This window comes from Bombyx mandarina, chromosome 23 (assembly GCF_030267445.1).
Source record: "Bombyx mandarina strain Sakado chromosome 23, ASM3026744v2".
NCBI lineage: Eukaryota > Metazoa > Arthropoda > Insecta > Lepidoptera > Bombycidae > Bombyx > Bombyx mandarina.
Window position 1 is genome coordinate 16,171,874 of NC_143229.1, and position 23,765 is coordinate 16,195,638.

At 39.7% G+C, this 23,765-nt stretch overlaps 1 protein-coding gene across 1 annotated transcript in view; it reads right to left on the reverse strand.

Moving 5' to 3' along the window:
• LOC114246548 (multidrug resistance protein homolog 49) overlaps positions 1 to 11,447 on the reverse strand; it is a 53,910-nt gene extending 42,463 nt beyond the window's left edge. Inside the window, exon 1 of the mRNA XM_089737347.1 lies at positions 11,076 to 11,447. Coding sequence (XP_089593473.1) covers positions 11,076 to 11,174 — 99 coding nt within the window. The 5' untranslated portion in view covers positions 11,175 to 11,447. The remainder of the gene's footprint in view (positions 1 to 11,075) is intronic.
• Positions 11,448 to 23,765: the final 12,318 nt, after the last annotated feature.

Consider the following 23,765-nt stretch of genomic DNA (forward strand, 5'->3'; position numbering starts at 1 on the left):
CGTCGAACTCTGGTGCTTGAGGGGCCTAAAAGCACCGAGACCAATGGATGAGTAAAGAAATAAACAATACTATACAGTTTTCGTGTTCACGCACGGAAAATCTGGTAAGCAGAATGCGTGCTTCGTACGTACGTCGATAAGTCGTTTTAACATTGAACTGGCCGGACCGGTTCTAAGCGTCCAAGTTCAGGGCTCCAGACTGGTTGAGTCACTTTGCGAATGATCGAACGCCGTGGGATAGCTGTATTGGAGATGAGTCAGATTTATCAGAACCGCCCGAGTATTAGGTATTGAGATTACTAGGCTGCACCTAATCCCATTTTCTCAATGTGTATATCCATCCACCTAATCTTCGTATTCTTAAAACATAAAATCGAATGTTCAGCATAGGCTCCCACCTGTTCGTTCGCTATCTCACTAATTTACACGTTGCAACGTTTCTCACAATCCCTAAATGCCTAATCCTAATCATTCAAATAGTTATCCAACGATGACATTAATCAAATCCTAATAACGAACTCAGAACTCGAGAATAGGAATAGGCAGATTGAGATTGCTTGCTAAGTAAGATATTGTTTGTGAATGAAATTAGGAAGATTATGTGGATTAGGTATTTGGATTAGGTATTTGGATTAGGTATTTCTTCAGATTAGGAACAGGTGGACCTAGTATCTGATTTACCTAGCACGACCCATCTCTAGGCTATATACACGATGTCGCAACTCCGACTTGCAGACGAAACTTTTTGTTTGTTGGGTAACATGTTTTTTTTTATTGTTTTATTTTCCGTCGACGATTGCCAATTGAGAACGTCAGCTGTCAACCAATTTGTGATATAATATAAGAATATTAAAAAATTATAATATTATTGAACTATTTCTTTCTTAGAGGTATAGGACGATTACAAATAGAGATTAACCTTAATTAAGCTCATATTGAAAATGTCGTAAGTGAGATTCATGTATCTGTCAAATATCTTCTTGTGTTCTGTGATGGCTACCACCACATTTTGTTAGCCTTTGAAAAAGCTGAAGTCTGTACTAAGTTCAAATATGAAGTTGTAGTATTAATTTGAACTCTAACACAATTGTCCTGCTGGTCATTTTTTAATTTTATTTTATTGCATAGATGGGTGGACGAGCTCACAGCCTGATATTAAGTGCTTACTGGAGCCCATAGACATCTACAACGTAAGTGCGCCACCCACCTTGAGATATAAGTTCTAAGGTCTCAGTATAGTTATAACGGCTGCCCCACCCTTTAAACCGAAATGCATTACTTCTTCACGGCAGAAATAAGCAGGGTGGTGGAACCTACCTGTGCGGACCCACAAGACGTCCTACCACCAGAGTACCTACTGGTCCACCGGCTATGTGTAAAATAACTTATATTTGGGCCTGTATTTATCAATGTTATGTAAGTAAGTAGATGGGTATAAAATGAGAGACAAAAATAACATTAGATTTGCTTCAAATCAACTTTATTAAGATTCACTATTAAGCTACTTCCTTTGCGCGTTTCGTTTTCAATCTTATATCTTTAAACGAACAATTCTTGTATATTAATATATACTTATATAATCTGACTCTCGGAAACGGCTCCAACGATTTTCATAAAATTTAGTATACAGGGGATTTCGGGGGCAATAAATCGATCTAGCTACGATTTATTTTCAGAAAATGTTGTTTTATTTGTGTTTTCAATAATCAACTCTTCCCGACATCTATTGGCGAATAATAATACTATTTTTCTTAATTGAGGGCAACTAACCGTTTTAAGAAAACAACAATATGGCGTTATCAAAAAAAAACCGGTCATCATCTAGTGCCCATAATATCTCAAAATTCGTGAGGTGATTCTGATAGACCATTACAAATTTATATTCTCGGTCTGGATGAGACTGATAGTCAACCAAATCTACTTGACAGCGAGAATTAAAGTCAGATGAAATAATAGGTTTGACGACAATCCCTTTTTTATTTCTTTTTGTTTTTGCTGGAACAGTTCGCAAAGTTGTAGATATTGCACGCAACGCAATTATAATATGGATATGCAAACAAGTCGCAACGCGTTTACTGCCAGTAAAGTTTAAAGTTTAAAAATGTTTTAAAGTTAAAGTTTTTTAAAGTTTACTTTTAGTGTAACTTTTTATGAATAAATGTAATACATTTTTTATTTTTTTATTGCCTTTGTAGGCAGACGAGCATACGGCCCACCTGATGGTAAGTGGTCACCGTCGCTCATGGACGTCAGCAATGCCAGGGGCAGAGCCAAACCACTGCCTACCATAAAGTACTCTCCGCAAGCCTCGTTTGAAGAAGGACATGTCATAGCGCTCGGAAAACACCGTGGAGGGGAGTTCATTCCAAAGCCGGATGGTACGTGGCAAAAAAGATCTTTGGAAACGCACTGTCGATGAACGCAGCGGTTCCAGATAATATGGATGAACTCTGCTCCGATGGCGGGAGGTACATACATAAATACATACATACATACATTCCTTGCTATCGTCTTTTACACAGATTGCCGTCAGCGCATTCGGTATTGTATAGAATGCCTAGGCAAAGTATAAAATGAAAAATATTTCATATATTACCTTAAAGTTTTAGGTATTCTATACATTGCCTAGATATTGTATAGAATACCGTACTATACAGATTGCCAGTAACATATACACAGACACATATACATATGCTTACATAAATATATTGTTTATACAGTATTCAAAGGAATATACTAACAAAACTTTATAAATTCACGCTTTTTTTTTTTTGATACGCAACGTTAATTTTTTTTCCCGCTCAAACGAAGTTCAAACAAATTTATTTTTTTCTCAATGAAACACCATTATTAACTTACTATCAGCTTGTATCTAATACACCCGATACAGGTTTTTAATGTGGTAAAACTAATCATGGTTCAACACGTGACTATTAAAATATTAAAATCTACAATCGAAAACACGTTTTTGCAAATTTGATGTAGACTCTTATTTCTTCTATTGACATGATAAAGATAAACTTATATAAACAAAAGTACGGATGTTAGTGCCTTGTGGGTCCACACCACACGGGTAGGCAGGGTGGTGGTATCTACCCGGGTGGACTCACAAGACGTGCTACCACCAGTAATTACGCAAATTAAAATTATGCGGGTTTGATTTTTATTACACGATGTTATTCCCTCGCCGCGGAAGTCAATCGTGAACAATTGTTAAGTACGTATTTCATCAGAACGATTGGTACCCGCTTGCGGGATTCGAACACCGGTGCATCACTAGATATGAATGCATCCGACGTTTTATCCTTTAGGCCACGACGACTTCATTGAACAAGAAGAAGACAAAAACAAGACATTAGATAAGATAAAAATATATAAAAATTGTGGGCGGTAGCTATCATACTACATAAGATATTTGATAGATGCCTGAATCTCGCTAACGATATTTTCAAGATGAGCTTGCATATATACTTAAAAGACAATAAGTCTATTTCTTCTCTAGAGCCAACTGAGTTTCTCGTCGGATATCCTCAGTGGGTCGCGTTTCCGATCCGGTGGTAGATTCTGCGAAGCACGGCTATTGCTAGGGTTCGTGTTAGCAACATCGTCAGGTTTGAACCCCGTAAGCTCACCCACTAGGGTTACGCTGATATAGTCTCTCTAGACCGTCAGCATAGATGGGAAAAAAATAATCTCTAGTAGTTTTACTGATGACAAATTAAACTATAATATGTGTTGGTCTGTAAAACAAATAAACGACATTAAAAAAAAAGTTTATTTGTCGATCATTCTTTATATAACCAAACTAAATTATTTATTTAATATTTTGACCACTTGAATTCCGTAAAAAATATAATGTTGTTTTGCCAATCTTTTATAGCTGCTGCCGCCTTTTGACTTAATCAAGTCAACATACAATGACATTTGAAAAACCGCTCCATAATTCAAACATAAAGGAAACCTAGACATTATTTTATAGGTATTTCTTTACATACAAGTTTCGAACAACATTCGGAGCGTCGGTCTACCGAGCAATATCACTCGTTCGGTGGAAGATCTTTCCTTTGTCGCTAACCTCCCAGAAAAATAATTGCTAATTTTACAATTTGCCAATTAAGTTTGTTTGTTATTTTTCTACTTATAAACGTACTATTTATAACATACATTCATTTATTTTTGTAACTCCTTGAAACGGTCTCTTAAGATGTTTCTCTTGTCAAACAATAAGGAAGATCAATTAACTAAAGAACTTACAAAGAATTTATTTTTTACTGTGTGAAAATGCTGTGAAAATGATGTCGTTATAAATTCAATCATTCTTAATGAACTTCCTATTTGTCATAAATTCAGATAAATAATTATTTTAGCTATATATATATATATATAATATATATTTCAGCCCCGTATGTCCCTGCTGGAAAAGGGCTTTCCTCTTTTTTTTTCTTTTTTTTTTCCTACCTATGCTGATAGCCTTGAGAGGCTATTTCAGCTTCGCTCACGGGGCTCAAGCCGGAGTGTTGCTAGCACTGGCCCTTGCAAGAGCAGTGATTCGTAGGATCTACCACCGGATCGGAAACGCGATCCACTGAGAAGATCCGACGAGAAACTCAGTGGGCTGTGCCTATGGGTGATTCCCTCAAGGTTCATCACAATAAGCAGTCCTGCGTAGCCTAAATTAAGCTAGTTCCCGCGACTTTTAGTAGATCGTCGGCCTACCTCGTGGGAGACATATCCAGTAACCACTTAACATCAGCTGGGCTGTGAGCTCGACTACCCATCTAAACAATAAATAAATAAAAAGCAGAAAGAATCACGTTCGGGAAAACATAAGGAAAAGGGTGCCCTAGACTAGTGCACTGTCACGTGGAGCGCGACAGGAAATATTAATTTAAAATTACATTATCGGGCAGAATCGATTACAAATTAATGTTTCGCAAATAATTTTCACGAAACCAACCCGCATTTCCTTTTTCTTAACCTCTAAAAAGGCCGAATTCGGAAGTGAATTCTTCTATTAATTCGAAAGCATGCAAGGTTTGCGAGACACAATCTGATACGTTTCATGATACTATTGTAGTTCTCTAACCCGGACGTGTTTGAGTTTTGTCAAACGATTGGTTATTTTTTTTTGGTGAAGTTTTGTTCGAAGGCCACGCTGTCACTCGATCCGGCCTTCTCCTTGCTGCGAAACAGATCACGATATTTTAAGGCACTCTGATTACGCACTGTCGAATTTAGAATGACTAGGGGACCAGCAGTAGTCGAAATTCGACTATAATCAATTGGAATTGTAAGTTTGTACACTATTATGATTGTATTTTATACTTCTATAATCACAAATTTCGCTAAGACTACACTATAAAAAATACTAACACAAACAATATTTAATCTCAATTTGACAACAGACGTCAAGAACAAAAGTTTGACAATAAGTAGTATGCATGCGTGTGTGCGTCAAATACATGGTATGTAGTGTGTGTAATGTTTTCTTTATTGATTTAATGTATCTTTTATGCATTATTTAAAAAAATATATTATTAGTATTGTGCACTTCTTCTCTATATTCTCTATAAGAGTGGAAAATTTCATACTCCTGCGTCCGCGCAATTTTTGTAAAAAGGGATACAAAGTTTTTGCTTCACGTATTAATATATAGATAAACTTGACAGGTCAAACCCATGAAGTTTCCCAAGAAGAAAAAGTCCCCACTTCATTGATCGGTATCGTCCACTTAACGACTGTATAGTCGTCGAGTCGAGTCGAGTATCGAAAATCGATATCAAAATGAAATTAATTTTGAAAAAAATATATTTAGGTACATAGCTATTTTGAAGTCGCCGTGGCCTAAAAGATAAGACGTCCGGTGCATTCGTGTTGAGTGATGCACCGGTGTTCGAATCCCAGGCGGGTACCAATTTTTCTAATGAAATACGTACTCAACAAATGTTCACGATTGACTTCCACGGTGAAGGACATCGTGTTATAAAAGTCAAACCCGCAAAATTATAATTTGCGTAATTACTGGTGGCAGGACCTCATGTGAGTCCGCGCAGCTAGGTAAATTACCTATATAGGATCATGGATGGCAGTAATTTAAGGAGCACAACCCCTGTCTATTTCTAACGACTTCAAAACTTGATTGATTGATTGAAAATTGTTTATTGCCCAAAAATTTTGTACAAATGCGAACTTAACGCCATGCAGACATTCTCTTCCAGTTCACCCTCAGTTGATGAAGTCAAAGGTTCAAGAAGTGCGTATCTGTGATAAAGTTAATACATGGCGATAATTTAAAGAACTATAGTAGACATGAGTAAAAATAAACACTAATTTATAATTTCATTGCCGAAACTAAATACATTTTGTATGTATGTACCTATACATACATACAAAATGTATAGATAAGAAATACATAATTATCAAATAAAATAAAACTTAATGACAGAAAGAAAAACAGACAGACAAAAATTAGATTAGACAAAAAATTGTAGTTCGTGCTAGAATTTTCTCAATAAACAAATACAAATTAACATTACGTTATATTCACAAAAATTAACATTAAAATTTTTTTCAATCCACAAATAATATTCTTGCAGATTTTCCACTAAGAATGATCGTTTTTGGAAAAAAAAGCGAATATTAAAATTTACTAAAGTTGTGCGTTCCATGTAAAATTTACATGTTTCCACGTCATTTATGAGCTCTCTCTCTCTCTCCAGTAGGCCTAACCACGGTCTGATCACTTCTTCTTCGAAATAAGTCAGTGATTCCAGAATATTACAATTTATATCTTCAAACATACACTAATGGATCAATCTGACTGATCGCTACCCCAGCTTCCAGGCTCCGATTCGTGGCTTCCAGATGTTTCTTCACTGCAGCTTGATTCAAAACCTCGTGTTTACTCTTCTCCTCTTCTTCTTCTCCACCTTATCCCACTAGGTGGGGTCGGCACAGCTAATTTTTCTCTTTCATTCTCTTCTATCAGCCGTCATCTCAACACTCACTCCCCCCTCTCTCATGTCGTCATTCACACACTTCATCCATGTCTTCTTCGGTCGACCTTTTCCCCCTCTATCTTGCATTACCATTTCCATACATCTCCTAGTCACATGCATCTCCTCTCTACGCATCACATGTCCATACCACGCTAACCCTCCGCTCTTTAATTTGTAGATTACCGGGGCTACTTTCACACTTCTTCTGATATACTCATTCTTTACCTTTCCATTCTTGTCACTCCACACGTCCATCTCAACATTCGCATGCACTCGTGTTTACTTTTAACAAAACAAATAAATGTTAACTGTGTCGGTTTTTTGGAATTGACAATTACATTACCACCATAATTCAAATTTAATCGCAGTTTAATTGTTCCGTTATCTACATTTAAATGAATTTTTTAAAGCATTTTTTCTTTCTTCAAATGATAACTGACTATCAATACTATTTTCTCTATAACTAATAATATGTTGATTTTACTTTCATAGCGAGATTTCAAATGTTAACAATAAATATATATATATATATACTCTAAAACACATTGAGAGCGACGTGGAAACCTGTTCAAATTAAAAGGAATACAACTTTAATTCTCATTTTTTCTCAATCTATTTTTTTCTCAAAAATTGTGAATCTTAGAGGAAAAAGTGTAAGAACGTTTTTCGTAGACGATTCATGATCTACATTTTTTGTCTCAACTATATTTATCACAATATTAACCGTTTCGCTAAAAAAATCCATTTTAGCGAACTTCGACATTGGATGTGTTCAATCAATGGGGTCTTTTTGAAATTTCATTATAATGGTAATGATATTCTTAATGTTCAGGTTAAAGATTCAGGAGCTTTGGAATTTATTGGAGCGTACCCCTAGTTTTCGGGTTAACTTGACTATTGGCCATATTGTCGTTGCCAGTTTCTTGGTAATTTAATTTTAACACGCTGACTGCGGGATAATTTTTGAGGAACTTTTAGCCAGCGCGTATGAACTTTTTTGAGGCAAGATTGGACTTCTATGTGATGCGCAAAATACGTGATAGGCTTCACAAAAGTCCGTTTATGAATATACCCATAACATAGCAGGTAATAGTCGCGCATGGGGCTTTTAAGCTGCATAACGCAATCAAGATGTTAGCAAAACGTTTAAGTAATCTATTGCTTGAATTAAAAGTACTGTTGTGGCTTAATCTTGTATTTCTTTGATCTCATCATATTATTTCCGAAAATTTGAATACTAAGCGGTTTACTGATGACAAAAAAGCGATGGACTTTAGCGTATAAATAAATAGCTTTAATTATGTCTACATCTCGCGAAAGCCTAAGAAAATATTATTAATAATCTATTGCTCTGTTTCAACAAAACTATTTAGCGGCTGGCGTGCAATTCAAAAATTCTATATACATAAAAGTCGACGTAAGCTTATACATACACTTCGAAAGGTTTTAGTGTGGACTCTCTTTGGTACAAAGTCAAATAAAGTGTCAAAGTGTCAAATCAAGAGCTTATATTGTAATTCGAACTTACAGTCCGCCATCGTGTAGGATATTTTAAAGCTATATCATATTTTTGAAGTGGAAACTTCTGTAGCCGTGTTAATCACTTTTTGGATGGGTGAAATCTTGTGAGTTCGCGTCACCGACATGCGTAATACCTTGGATATACATACCTATACAGGTGACGTATTCTGCAACATTACTGTTATATTTATCTTTACAAATAAAATTGAATGGAATCAGTAAGAACTTTAATTGTGTATTTACTGTAGATTGTTCAAATAGTGTTTGAGTTTGATAATTATCTTAATTGTTCAATTGTATAATGAGTATATAGTCACAATAGTGAGTAGTAATAAAGATAATATTTTAAATATTTTTTAATAATTTTACTACTAATATTTTTAATTTGAAAAAATTGCAAAATTCAAATTTCTTCTTGTTTTCTCCACCTTATCTCACTAGGTGGGGTCGGCACAGCTAATTTATCTCTTCCATTCTCTTCTATCAGCCGTCATCTCAACACTCACTCCTCTCTTTTTTTCATATCGTTATTCACACACTCCATACATGTCTTCTTCTACCTTGTACTACCATTTCCATACATCTCCTAGTCACATGCATCTTCTCTCTACCCATCACATGTCGATACCAAAATCGCTCTTTCAAAAACGTTCTTTCTTTCAAAAGTCAAATTTGAATACTAGAATTCTGAGTTATAAGTTTTTAGTTTTATCGACATTCCTTATGAGGGGCAATTTTTTTTTCAATATTTGAAGACATTATGTAATTAATCTCTTTCGTAAATGTAAACTAGAATAATAAAAAATACGAAATGATTATACATTTAGGTATACAGCAGGTTCCTAACGTAGTATCTTAAAGATTTTCCTTGTATCAAAATCAGTTATAAAATTTGACATAATATGCTGATTTATGTCAATAAATATTGGAAATATGCTCCGCGGTTTTATCGTGAGGATAAAAGTGTGGATTCATTGAAATTTACATTGAAAGAGGCCTAATAAGGACCTCGCGAGGTCGTACCGCTGTTTCGGCTATCACAGCCAACCAACGAGGTAGATCAGATGAGGTGTGAGGCAATTGAGATTGGCCCCATTTGAGGCTAGTGATGACTGTGATACCAATGTCCGAATTCCGTTCGGTTAGTTTCTAATCAAATATTTGCTCGAAGTCTGGGTGTGTTTGTTTTGAAATTTTCGATCGAAATAAATGATTAGTTTACGACTCGCGCTATGCGATTCAAGATTCCACGGATATCATGACAGCGGCACTGAAATAGCGTCTCTTAATCATCATAATATCAGGTTGACGTCGCCCAAAACACGTCATTACGGATCCTCTCGATCCACTAACGGTGCTTTTAGGTACCTCAAGCACCGGTCGTCGTCCTCGCCGAACCCGTCGCTTGCGACGAAGGGCTTGACGAGCGAATTAATCCATAGACACAGCCCACTGAGTTTCTCGCCGGATCTTCTCAGTGGGTCGCGTTTCCGATCCGGTGGTATATTCTGCGAAGCACTGCTCTAGCTAGGGCCAGTCTTAGCAACACTCCCGGTTTGAGCCCCGCGACCTACATGTTAGGGCGAAGCTGAAATAGCCTGTCAAGGCTGTCAGCAGAGGTAGGGAAAAATAAATAAATAATAATATCAGAATAGAGATTATATGATTGATTTTAACTATACTGAGCTTTTTATATTCGACATTCTGTTTTATTGATTTTAATGAAATTGGGCATTTTAATATGTAGCATGGGTCTCTCTCCACTCGTCATAGACCATATAGCAATTAGAATTTAGGCATGTATGTATGCGAAATGTATTACACGTAAATCTTTTAGTGTGCTTAGTGCGAGTTTTTAACGTTCTCGATCGCGTAAAAGTTAACTCAAACTTGGATGGAGTTCGAACGTTCGCCTACGTATACCGCTAGGGGCGCTGTTCCAAGTCCATACAGATTTGAGTTAACTTTTACGCGATCGAGAACGTTAAAAAACTCAAAATAAGCACGCTGTATTAATGTTGTTTAACGAAGGGTGAAATGCTATTTGGTTCAGCGACATTTCGCTTGTCACGCGACATTTATCTTTGTAATTTAAGTTCCGTTTTATTTTGGTATTAGCATCAACAGTTAGATGTTACTAATTGAACTTCAATTAAGTTTATTCCATTCGAATAGCTGAAGAAGTTTTTTTTGTTATGATATCTGTTACTGGTGGTAGGATGTCTTGTGAGTCCGCACGGGTAGGTACCACCACCCTGCCTATTTCTGCCGTGAAGCAGTAATGCGTTTCGGCTTGAAGGGTGGGGCAGCCGTTGTAACTATACTGAGACCTTAGAACTTAAATCTCAAGGTGGGTGGCGCATTTACGTTGTAGATGTCTATAGGCTCCAATAACCACTAACACCAGCTGGGCTGTGAGCTCGACCACCCATCAAAGCAATAAAAAAACCTACCCGTGCGGACTCATAAGATGCCCTAATAGTTTTTTTTTAATAATTACAAGTAATAATAATAGTAGCATTAATAATAATAATAGCAGTATTAGTAGGTACTCACCAGATCCAAGAACCCGATTCCCACATCCTGTTTCTTCTTAACGCCTATATCGTAAGCCTTGCCTTTATGGCTAACGAAACGTTTGCTTTGACCCTTCATCACTGACGAGAAAAAAAAAAGAACTGCACTTTTCAAAAATCGAATCCGAACACGCGATTTCGAAGAAAAAAAAAAAGGTAACTAAAGCGTCGGCTTTCAAATATCGAATTTCAATAAAAGAACGCTATAAAATTTTTGAATTACTAGATAATTCTATTCGATTTTAACGTTACTTTTAATTTAAATTGTTACTATTTATTTAATTATTTATAATAGTATTTAGTGCAGCTAAACGCGTCCTCTCCGTTGCAAGACGCGCAACTGACTAACCGTCCGGTAAAGTGTAGACCTACATTTATTGTTTACTAAAATTTTACCTCTTCAATGATCGCGGTGGGAAATCCCTCATCGGGCTTTCTAATATATCTTTTCACTGATTCGCCAGCGTCATTCAAGTCGGAAGTATTGAGACTAGGTAATCTTGTCGGGGGACACGAAGGAGGGTTGGGGGGTGATAGCTGCTGTCTGCATTGGATATTAGCTATGGAGAAACAGTTCAACTTCTTTTTTTCCTACCTAAGGCACCTTGAGAGGCTATATAACAGGGTATATTTTTTTTTTATTTATTGCTTAGATTTGTGGACGAGCTCACAGCCCACCTGGTGTTAAGTGGTTACTGGAGCCCATAGACATATACAGCGTAAAATGCGCCACACACCTTGAGATATAAGTTCTAAGGTCTCAGTATAGTTACAACGGCTGCCCCACCCTTCAAACCGAAACGCATTACTGCTTCACGGCAGAAATAGGCGGGGCGGTGGTACCTACCCGTGCGGACTCCCAAGAGGTCCTACCACCAGTAATTACGCAAATTATAATTTTGCGGGTTTGATTTTTATTACACGATGTTATTTCCTTCACCGTGGAAATCAATCGTGAACATTTGTTAAGTACGTATTTCATTAGAAAAATTGGTACCCGCCTGCGGGATTCGAACACCGGTGCATCGCTAGATACGAATGCACCGCACGTCTTATCCTTTAGGCCACGACGATTTCTATGTATATATATATATATATCATCATATGTATATATATCAGATGTATATATATCATCTCTAACGAATAGGTGAGCTCACGGGGTTCAAACCCAGAGGCGTTGCTAACACTGGCCCTAGCAAGAGCAGCGCTTCACAGAATCTACCACCGGATCGGAAACGCGATCCACTGAGAAGATCTGGCGAGAAACTCAGTGGACTGTGTCTATGGGTTAATTTGCTCGCCTAACCCTTCGTCGCGAGCGACGGGTTCGACGAGGACGATGACCGGTGCTTGGGGTACCTAAAAGCACTGTTAGTGGATTGGGAGGATCCGAAATGACGTGTAAAACTAAACTTCTGTCCTCCCTGTTCAACCCTAGTGGAATTTTTAAATGTGTTTGCTTAAAATATGTGTCGAGGCGTGAAATGTTATTTGGCTTAAGCGACATTTCGACATTTATCTTTGTAATTAAAGGTCCGTTTTATTTGGTATCAGCATCAATAGTTCGATGTTTTTAATTGATCTTCAATTAAGTTTACCGTATTCTTTGAATAGTTAAAGAAGTTTTTTGTTGTGATAATTTTTCCAAATGCTTATTTAAACTTTAAATGGATCTCCTGTGTAGTTGCAAAAATTTCTGTTAAGCCAAATAAGCTTTCACGTCTCGATATTACAATATCACAATGCATCACTATCACTGTCTTCCCCGGTTTTGTGGCTGTCATTTGTTTTAGTAATTTTAAAGTATGTTCAATGATACTATATACACATAATGCATTATTGCTGTTGGAAATAAAATAAATCATTCATTCATTCAATCATTCATTCATTATTATCATCTTAGGCCTTACAGCCCAGGGTGGACCTTGGCCAGGTATGTCTCTCCAGACTGCTTGCTCTGTTTAGGGCTTTCTCCTTCCAGTTCTTGATACCGATAACTTTGAGGTCGTGCTCTACGCCATCTAACTGGATTTGGCCTGCCACAGCATCTGCGGCCCTCTGGTTTGCCACAGAGCAGTTTTCTTGGCGTTCTCCATTCGAACTGCATGTCCTGCCCATCGTGGGCGTGAAAATTTTATAGTTTTTGTGATATTAAGATCCTTGTAAATATCATACAAACCCGTAGTTATAGCGTTTTCCATTATTTCATATCCTTATCATATCCGTCTTAAGCTTTTACGTTCGAACATTCGAGGATGTCGGAGCTCTCAAAATGTGTATCAAAATTTTAAGCTATTGCATAGCTTTTATTGCGGGCTTTGAGCGCGGCGACCCGAATCAAGAAAATTCCGTAACGAAAATAAAACCTAACACCCCCACTCCGCCTACCATGTAGCTCGCGTTCAAACACATTCACACGTTGCGCTTGTGTAGTGTTTGTGAATAAGCGCGCAGCGTGACGTCGCACTGCATGCGCATCATGAAAAGTCTGCCCATCTCTCCCTCGCGCGGTCTAGCTTATGAGTGTGAAGGGGACAGTTATGGTTTTGCTTTTGTTAATGTTTTATATATAGCGTGGTCTTATTTCATTATGTTTTAATATTAAATTATTATTGCCTGATTATAATTGCATAGGTTGATAAAAAATGCTATGCAATAGCTTTACCGCGGCAGTCCCCGAGCGCCACACGGGTTTTTTTTCCCTATAAATTTGTTTCGATTTTTTGAAGTTTTTCCTGTAAAAAATACGTGTTGTAGGCAAGTAAGCATTTTAATAAACCACTTCATTGATTGTCGGGAGGACACGCTACTTCGGCCGATTGGGTATCACATTTAGACACACATAGAACAGCTGCTTTTCGGGGAGCGTTTAAATACGCAGCTACGCATTGCTGGAATGATCTCCCACCACCTATTCGTCACATTGTAACAAAGCATGGCTTTATGAATCGTTTAAAATCATTTCTTTTGGACTACAAAAAATAATTTAATTTATAGTATTTATAGTAATTAGTTTAATCCTTGCTTGTGAAAATTTCCTTTTATTAAAGTTTTTTTTTTTAATGTACAAGTGTAAATGTTATGCTGCTTGCCAGTATTAGTAATAGTATTATCGGGCTTTATTTTATTTTATTTTATTTGTTGTTTCGTTGTAGGCTGCCCATAGGTTGTTATTACTGTGTGCTTATTAAGTTTTGTATTTGGTTCACCATTTAATTTGATTAATTTGATTTTTGTTTTGTTTTTTTCTTAAATTTTTATAATTTACTAATTTTACTAATTTATACCATATTCTAAGTCTGGACACACATACCTAGCCTTAATTCCCGCAAAGAACCAAAGGAAACGGGGGTGATTGAAAATCAGCGCTGTTCGATTTATCAACCTTGAACAGCAATAGCCGAGTCACCTCCTTTTGCCTTTTTCTCTTTTTTTTTCTTTTCTTTTATTTGTATTTCATTTAATTTTATTTGTTGTGAAAGGCAATAAATGATTTTTATTATTTTATTATTATATTATTTATATATATCTAATATTATAAAGAGGAAAGATTTGTTTGTTTGTTTGTATCGAATAGGCTCCGAAACTACTGAATTGATTTGAAAAATTATTTCACTGTTAGGTTAGGTTAGGTTGTTAGCTTGTTCCGCCTCAGGGGGCCCACCTCGTGATCGGAGGCGTTCGCGTCGAGATCGAGGCGACCGGGTTGCGGTACCTCGGTCTCGTACTGGACTTTCGTTGGAGCTTCCGCGCTCACTTTGAGAGATTAGGTCCCCGACTGATGGCGGCCGCCGGCTCGCTGAGTCGGCTGTTGCCGAACGTCGGGGGGCCTGACGTGGTGGTGCGCCGCCTCTACACGGGGGTGGTGCGGTCGATGGCACTGTACGGGGCTCCCGTGTGGTGTCACGCCCTGACCCGCGACAACGTTGCGGCGTTGCGACGTCCGCAGCGCGCGATTGCGGTCAGGGCGGTTCGTGGATACCGCACCGTCTCGTTCGAGGCGGCGTGCGTGCTAGCTGGGACGCCTCCCTGGGACCTGGAAGCGGAGGCGCTCGCTGCGGATTACGCGTGGCGATGCGATCTCCGCTCCAGGGGGGAGCCGCGTCCGGCGCGGCGGAAGTTCGAGCGCGGAAGCTTCAATCTCGGCGTGCCGTGCTCGAGGCGTGGTCTCGCCGCCTGGCGGACCCCGCCTACGGGCGACGGACCGTCGAGGCGATCCGCCCGGTCCTCTCGGACTGGGTGAATCGCGACCGAGGACGTCTCACCTTCCGAGCGACGCAGGTGCTCACGGGACACGGCTGTTTCGGTCGCTACCTGCACCTCGTCGCCCGGAGGGAGCCGACGCCGAAGTGCCACCACTGCAGTGGCTGCAACGAGGACACGGCGGAGCACACGCTCGCGTACTGCCCGCTTTCGCGGAGCAGCGCCGCGTCCTCGTTGCAAAAATAGGACCGGACTTGTCGCTTCCGACCGTCGTGGCTACGATGCTCGGCAGCGACGAGTCCTGGCAGGCGATGCTCGACTTCTGCGAGTCCACCATCTCGCAGAAGGAGGCGGCGGAACGGGAGAGGGAGAGCTCTTCTTCCCTCTCGGCGCCGTGCCGCCGCCGTCGAGCCGGGGTCGGAGGAGGGCGTTTGTCCAGCTCCAGCCCCTATGAGGAGGCAGTCTCCTCCCGGTGATGGTCACGGGGCGACCTAAGGGGGTTGAGGCTGCGCCGCACGCTACCGTCACTCTAGCGCGCTGGCACCAGGAGGACGGGACGGCGCGTCGGCGGCTGCGGACTGCGATGCGGTCCGCATTTTCGTCGTCGCTGTCGTCGCCGAACATACTGTTGAAGAGCAACCCGGTCGGCGGTGTATCGCGTTCCGACCCGGCAGGCTGGTTCTGGCCCAGCGGGGTATCCCGGAACACCAGCGGCACCGCCCGGGCGGCCTGGTAGGGCCGCCGTACCGCGGAGACCGACGTCGTTGGTCGTCGACTATCGCCTCGACGACCCGTCGGTCGGGCGTCCTCGGGGTGGCGCCGCGTGTCTGGTTGTAGTGTTGACCGCGGGAACCCCCTACTCTGAACGGGTTCTGACCCCGGACGGAGATCGGACGTCGGGTGTAAGAGTGCAGGGGAGTCGTTTAGTGGGTGGGCCCTAAAATCCTTGGGCCCGCGATCTGCTCTCAACACCTGCAGATCGTTGAGTCTCACATACCCCGCGCGCCCCTAGCGCGGGGACCTCGTAGGAGGTTCGGCCGGCCCGCCCGCCCGAGAAAAAAAAAAAAATTTGGGATCCTTACTAAAACACCAATAATGTAATCCAAGGTGTAAAAAAATTACCTAAAATATACTTTACATCGCGTGCCCGGCGAAAACTATTGATGATAAAATAAAATAATGTACTATGACTTTGTAGAGCACATTATTATTTACAAAAAGTGTCGCGACAGCATATGTCTAATTTTTATATTTATGCCGCAATAAGTGTTCTTTTATTTAAAAAAATAAAACAACGTTAAATATCGTTGAAATTTTTGTTAAAGACCCGAGCGGAGCCGGAACGGGGCGCTAGTCAATAATACGCACGTTTTTAGTTAAGAATGTTTTTACATCTTTGATTCTTCAAATATATATCCGAGGGGTGCAAATCTATTTGGTTTAAGTGACTTTTCTCTTAATACGTGACTTTTTTTTTTATTGCTTATATGGTTGGCCGAGCTCACAGCCCACCTGATGTTAAGTGGTTACTGGAGCCCATAGACATCTACTATGTAAATGCGCCACCCACCTTGAGATATAAGTTCTAAGATCTCAGTATAGTTACAACGGCTGCCCGGCCCTTCAGACCGAAACGCATTACTGCTTCACGGCAGAAATAGGCAGGGCGGTGGTACCTACCCGTGCGGACTCACAAGCCGTCCTACCACCGGTAAGGTATAATAGAGCATCCTCTGTAATTATATTTATTCGAGCGCGCTGATTGTTTTACAACCGTTTCACTCATTATAAAATAGATTCGGAAACTTCGATTAGATAACGCTTTTCTGATTAAATTTATTGAAGGCATGTTGTACGAAGCTCGCATCATCATGACCTGGCTGTTCTCTGATGAACGCTACATCCACACACGCTACCATCCAATCACCTGTCCACGACGAGAATATAAACCTTTGACCGGGACCATCACGCTTATTTCTATTCGCCAATTCAAGAGACTTCATTTTGCTAAGCTACAACAAGGAAATTAGTAGAAAACGAAGAAGTTTTTACTGGTGGTAGGACCTCTTGTAAGTCTGCCGTGAAGCAGTCATTCATTTCGGTTTGAAGGGTGGGCAGCTGTTGTAACTATACTTGAGACCTTAGAACTTATATCTTATATCGCGGACTCACAAGAAGTCCTACCACCAGTTCAAATACAAGACATTTATCGCGCGTAATTAAAGGTCCGTTTTATTTGGTATTAGCGTCAACAATTTGATGGTTTTAATTAAGCTCCATTCAAAGCTGAAGGAGTTTTTTTGTTATGAAATATTTTTCCAAAAGTTTAAACATTAAATTTCTCTCCTGTAGAGTTCCAAAAATGTCGCTTATACCAAATCGCCTTTCACCCTTCGGTATAGTTCGTATTTCCCATATTTTAAAATTTAAAGTTATTAACACTAATTACCATACCATTGTTATCATCAGTTATTTGAATGGAGTAAACTTAATTGAAGTTCAATTGCAAACATCGAACTGTTGGTGCTAATTTATACATATAAATAAAATTGGAGTGTCTGTTTGTAATATTGAAATAACCGCTTTTTACTACATGCATATGAATATATATACGGTACATACACCAAAATAGAATTTTTTACAATTTTTGTCTGTCTGTCTATCTGTCTGTCTGTCTGTTTGTTCCGGCTAATCTCTGGAACGGCTGGACCGATTTTGACGAGACTCACTGATAGCTACTTTGGCTACTTTTTTTAGACTAGCTTCGCCCGCGGCGTCACCCGCGGTACAACAATGATCGCAGGTAACATCGCGGGACTCAGCTATCAATAATAAAATTTAATGTTTCCGAAGCGAAGCGAGGGCGAGTCGCTAGTTACAAATATAAACGTCGCGTATTAAACGAAGTGTCGTTTAAGGCAAACAGCCTTTCACCCCTCGATATAACGCTTTGTTTGCTTATTACAGTTTCATTTTTATATATGAACTACACGTAAATTAATATCATGCACATAGGTAACAAGCTTTTGATGTGTTAGTGAATCATATAAAAAAAAATTACTGTTTTATTAATAGATTCGTAAGAATTAAGAGACGTAAAATATAATTGACGCTCCGACTTCGTATATTAAGAAGATCTTATCTTAAATCGTAATGGTATAAGGTTTTTTACAGTCATTCAACCGCCAGAAGGGTTCTTGGTTTATCTGGAGATGCTTTTTTTCCCTACCTATTCTAGTAACCTCGTGGGCTCATGCTAGATTCTGCGGACGAGTAGGTGAGCTCAGGGGGCTCAAACCTTTTCCTGAGCCCACAGACCGCGGCTTAATGCCACCAGAAATAGTATCGAAAAGTTTATGTAACCTTGCGTTAGACTTAGATTGACTCGATGGCGTAGTAGCTAGCAACACGTCATTGCGGATCCTCTCGATCCATTAACGTTGCTCTTAGGTACCTCAACCACCGGCCACCGTCCTCGCCGAACCCGTCGCTTGCGACGAAGGGCCCGACGAGTAAATTAACCCATGGACAATGCCCACTAAGTTTCTCCCTCTCCCATCTAACCAATAGAACAACAAACCGTGATCTTCTTCCTTTTATCGTTGAAGTTGTTCCTGAACACGTCCTAAGTTCTCATGGTATTAATAAAACTAGAGGTCCCGTAGTAGTCGAAATTCGACTATAATTAATGGAATTGTAAGTTTGTACACTATTATGATTGTATTTTATACTTCTATAATTAAAATTTTCGCCAAGACTACACTATAAAAATATTAACAAAGACAAACAATATTTAATCTATTCTCAATTTGACAACAGACGTCAAGAACAAAAGTTTGACAATGAATAGTATGCATGCGTGTGTGCGTCAAATACATGGTATGTAGTGTGTGTAATGTTTTCTTTATTGATTTAATGTATCTTTTATGCATTATTTAAAAAAATATTAGCATTGTGCATTCCTTCTCTATATTCTCTATAAGTGTGGAAAATTTCATACTCCTCCGTCCGCGCAATTTTCGTAAAAGGGATACAAAGTTTTTGCTTCACGTATTAATATATAGGTTAATACTCTTCGCAATTCTACTACGCTTCAAACTAGACCTTAAGTATGACGTTTTAACAGTGTTTGTCAAAGTTATTCGAGTCATAAAATCGCAGGAACTGGTTTTATATGTACATAGTTTTTTTTTATGTCCGTTCTGTGATATCCTTAACGGATAATTAGCGTCCTTTTTATAATATTAGCTGAGAACAAATCGCGCTCGGTTATCCGGCCCGAAATTAGGATTTCCAGCGTTATGGGTACCAGAGACTGACATACATACATAGATACTTATATATATGTACATATATAGATAATGAACACCCAGACAGAGTCAAAACAAAATTGGTCGTCACACGAATGTTTGTCTACGCGGGAATCAAAGTCACGACCTCCGGCGCAAGAGCAAACTCCTTTTTTTTTCTACCTATGCTGATAGCCTTGAGAGGCTGTTTCAGCTTCATCCTAACGTGTAGGTGAGCTCACGGGGCTCAAACCGGAGTGATGCTAGCACTGGCCCTAGCAAGAGCCGTGATTCGCAGGATCTACCACCAGATCGGAAACGCGACCCACTGAGAAAATCCGGCGAGAAACTCAGTGGGCTGTGACTGTGAGTTAATTCGCTCGTCGAGCCCTTCGTCGCAAGCGACAGGTTTGACGACGATTATTGACCGGTGCTTGTGGTACCTAAAAGCACCGTTAATGGGTCGGGAGGATCCGTAAGACGTGCTTTGGACGACGTCGACTATTTACCATTCGGTCTACAGGATCGGGTATGTAACTTCCAGCGGCTACGACAAAAGGGTTGTCAAGTCGTGCCGCCAAGAAGCGACCGGTTTTCACTCATATCTACATAAATATGAATTAATAAACCGCGATTTCGTCTAAGCTGTTAAACAAACGGTTCTGCGTATTTTTTATGACGTCAATAAATTTCCGTTGTATTTTTTTGGTTTTTCGTTTTTTTTTTAAATCTATTTATGTCGCGAAACTGGCTTTTCCGGTTTAGTACGTGTAGTGGGCGTTGAGTTTACATTATATAAACGGATTCGTAGTGGAACGTTTACGTGTGCTCATGTATAATAATATATATTAATACTAGCGACCCGCCCTCGCTTCGCTTCGGAAACATTAAATTCATTATTGATAGGCGAAGCCCGCCATGTTGCGCGCGGTACGACAATAACTGCGGTGAGGCCGCGGGCGTAGCCTAAGTTACTTCTTATATCATCAGCTATCTATTAGTGAAAGTCTCATCAAAATCGGTCCAGCCGTTCCAGAGATTAGCCGGAACAAACAGACAGACAGAGAAAAATTGTAAAAAATGTTATTTTGGTGTATGTACCGTATATAATATGCATGTAGTAAAAAGTGGTTATTTCAATATTACAAACAGACACTCTAATTTTATTTATATGTATAGATTTTAATTACCTAGTCTTGCCATAAATACGGAGACAAAAGAAAAAAAAAATCTATTGATAAATAACATTTATTACTTTTACAGTGTGTTAGTTTAATACATAAATATAAAACAATTTAAAGTATAAAAAGGCTATTCGAAGTGGTCTCCATTGGCTGTAATACAGTCCTTTAAACGTTGAGGCCAGTTATCAATAGAAGCACGCACTCTTCCATGGGAAATTTTCACTGGCCAATCGTACGGATCGTTTTAGGGACTCCAAATATTATGGCGTTTAGAGCAAGCCGTACTCTCTAAAACTGACCATAAATCATAATCCAGCGGATTAAGATCGGGACTAGACGACGGCCAGTCTTCAGCTCTGATGAAGTCCGAAACATTCGTTTCCAACCAAGACGCGTAGACCGAGCTTATGACCTGGCGCCGAGTCTCGCTGGAAGGACCATTCTTGATTATTGAACATGGTGTTGTTAAGGGCTTCACTACCTCCTCAAGAATGGTATCTTGATACACTTGTGCCGATGTTTTGATACCTTTTCACAAAAGTATGGCTCAGTCACTCCTTCATAGCTAATACCCCACCAAAACCATCACTGAAGTCGGATAGTCCCCACGTTGCACTCTGTCGACTAATTGGCAGTTCCTTAGAGCTTTGAGCATAAATACGGTCATTTTGTTTGTTAAAATGTTGCTCAATTGTAAAAAAATTCTCATCCGTAAACAAAAATTTCTATGACCTCCCTTTGCGTACCGCTTCAGTAGTTTTTTCGATTTTACCCACCCTATTCTCTTTAAATTATCAGTTAAGAAATTATCATACGTCTCTTATAGACTGCAAGTCCTAAGTCATCTTTAAAATACGCGACATGTTCTAGGTTCTATCTTCATCTCCCGAGATAAAATCTTTTGCTTTCGGACAGGATTTCTTCGAATTCTTTCCCTTACTGCTTTGACCACTTTTTTCTTACGAACACTACGTGGACGGCCAGATCTTTTTCTATCACAAACAGAGGAGGTCTCATTGCGCCTATTAATAGCCCGGTACACAAACATTTTACTAATACCAAGCGTATGGAGAGTTTTAAAAATTGGCGTTTGGCTCCATACCTACTTTGTGTAATGCAATCACAGCGATTCGGTTCTCTTTATCACCCCACTCCATTTAATATCGCAAAATATTGTACAATGTATTGGCGCCGAAATGAGAAAACTCAATGAGCACTTTTTTCATTTTCATCAGGGAAGATCAGAAAAAGAGACAGCTGCTATGTTGCGTTAATACAATATCAACAATAATCAAATAGTTCTATCAATAACAATACTTAAAGCCTATCGTTAACTAATGAATAAAATTAATAAATACATGAAGTATTACCTACTATAAACATGTAATACTAAATCACCATATCATTTAGTTACATACAAATATACTTACTTAAAAGTATAATAAGCCAACAGTTAGCAAAAAATTAAACATGTATGCATGGACAAATAAATAATGTTCCTTCTAAATTTATTCTTATTTTCCTACTTAATCGTTGGTAGCCTAAGGGCTATTCCAATTAGCGCGGACCAGTAGGTGAGATCAGGGGCTCAACCTAAGATAATTTGCTAACACTAGCCCTACCAAGAGTAGTGTTTCGCTGAATCTACTACCGGATCGGAATCGTGACCCACTGAGAAAATCCGGCGAGAAACTCAGTGGGCTGTGTCTGTGGGTTAATTCGCTCGTCGAGCCTTTCGTCGCAAGCGACGGGTTCGACGACGATTATTGACCGTGCTTGTGGTACCTAAAAGCACCGTTAATGGGTCGGGGGGATCCGTAACACTCAGTGGAGTTTCTCGCCGAATCTTCTCATTTCCCGGATCATCGGACCCACTGGTCATCGTTGCTGTAACACCAAATTGGAATTGTGAACTATGGTATTGAGAAGAATTGCCAAAAGTCTGTGGGATTACCTTATTGCTTCAGCCCACCTGGTGTTAAGTGGTTACTGGAGCCCATAGACATCTACAACGTAAATGCGTCACCCATCTTGAAATTTAAGTTTTAGGTCTCAATATAGTAACAACGGCTGCCCCACCCTCCAAACCGAAACGCATTACTGCTTCACGGCAGAAATAGACAGGGTGGTGGTGCCGGTCCGTGTGGACTCACAAGAGGTCCTACCATCAGTAATTACTTCTTATTTCACCCGCTGAGTTCCTAGCCAGCTCTCCTCAATGGTCGCGATTCTTAACCGGCATTTGGTCATGAATTTTAGCGAATCACACCCTTCTAGCTGAGCCCGTGTTCGCCTCTGATGAAGCTGGATAGGTCTTAGGGCCAACAGGAATACAGCATTATCACTTCCCAAAAAAAAGTAATTTCAATATTAAGTGCGCAAATTGTTGGTTCAAATTTGATGAATTGCGAATTAACTACAGATGACGCGTAGTTGAATCGTCACTCTGATGTCATAAATGATCGACAGTGGCTTTTGTTGTTGCGGTCAAAACTAGGATGACTTAAATTGCGGTTAGCTTACTTTACGAAGCAATATGCAATGATAACACAAAATTGCTTGGTCTAGACGATAACGATGAATTACGGAATACTTTATGTGAATTTTTGTGGCTTTGAAAGATTTCGAGTGGGGACTGCATTGAATAGGAACCATTCACAGTCCCTTTCCCACAAACCGAATTTCGGTAATTAAATGAAGCCATGGCTTATTCGTATCAAGGAATATGCTGACTAGTGTCATAATTTATAGGGTAACAGGGCTAGCAATACGCCATAGGTCCCCCGGCCTGGTGGGAACCCCTACCCGGGGGTAACACATAGAATCCTCTTAGCGTGAAATGAAAACCCTAGTCACAAAAATGCCAGACCTGAAGATACTGTTAGTTCCTCTTTGACGCTCCCCCAAAAATTAGTGCCTATATTCAGGATTGGAGCACAGGGCGTCTTTTAAGCTACGACGACTTCAAACTTTAAGTTAAGGGCCAAGGTCGTT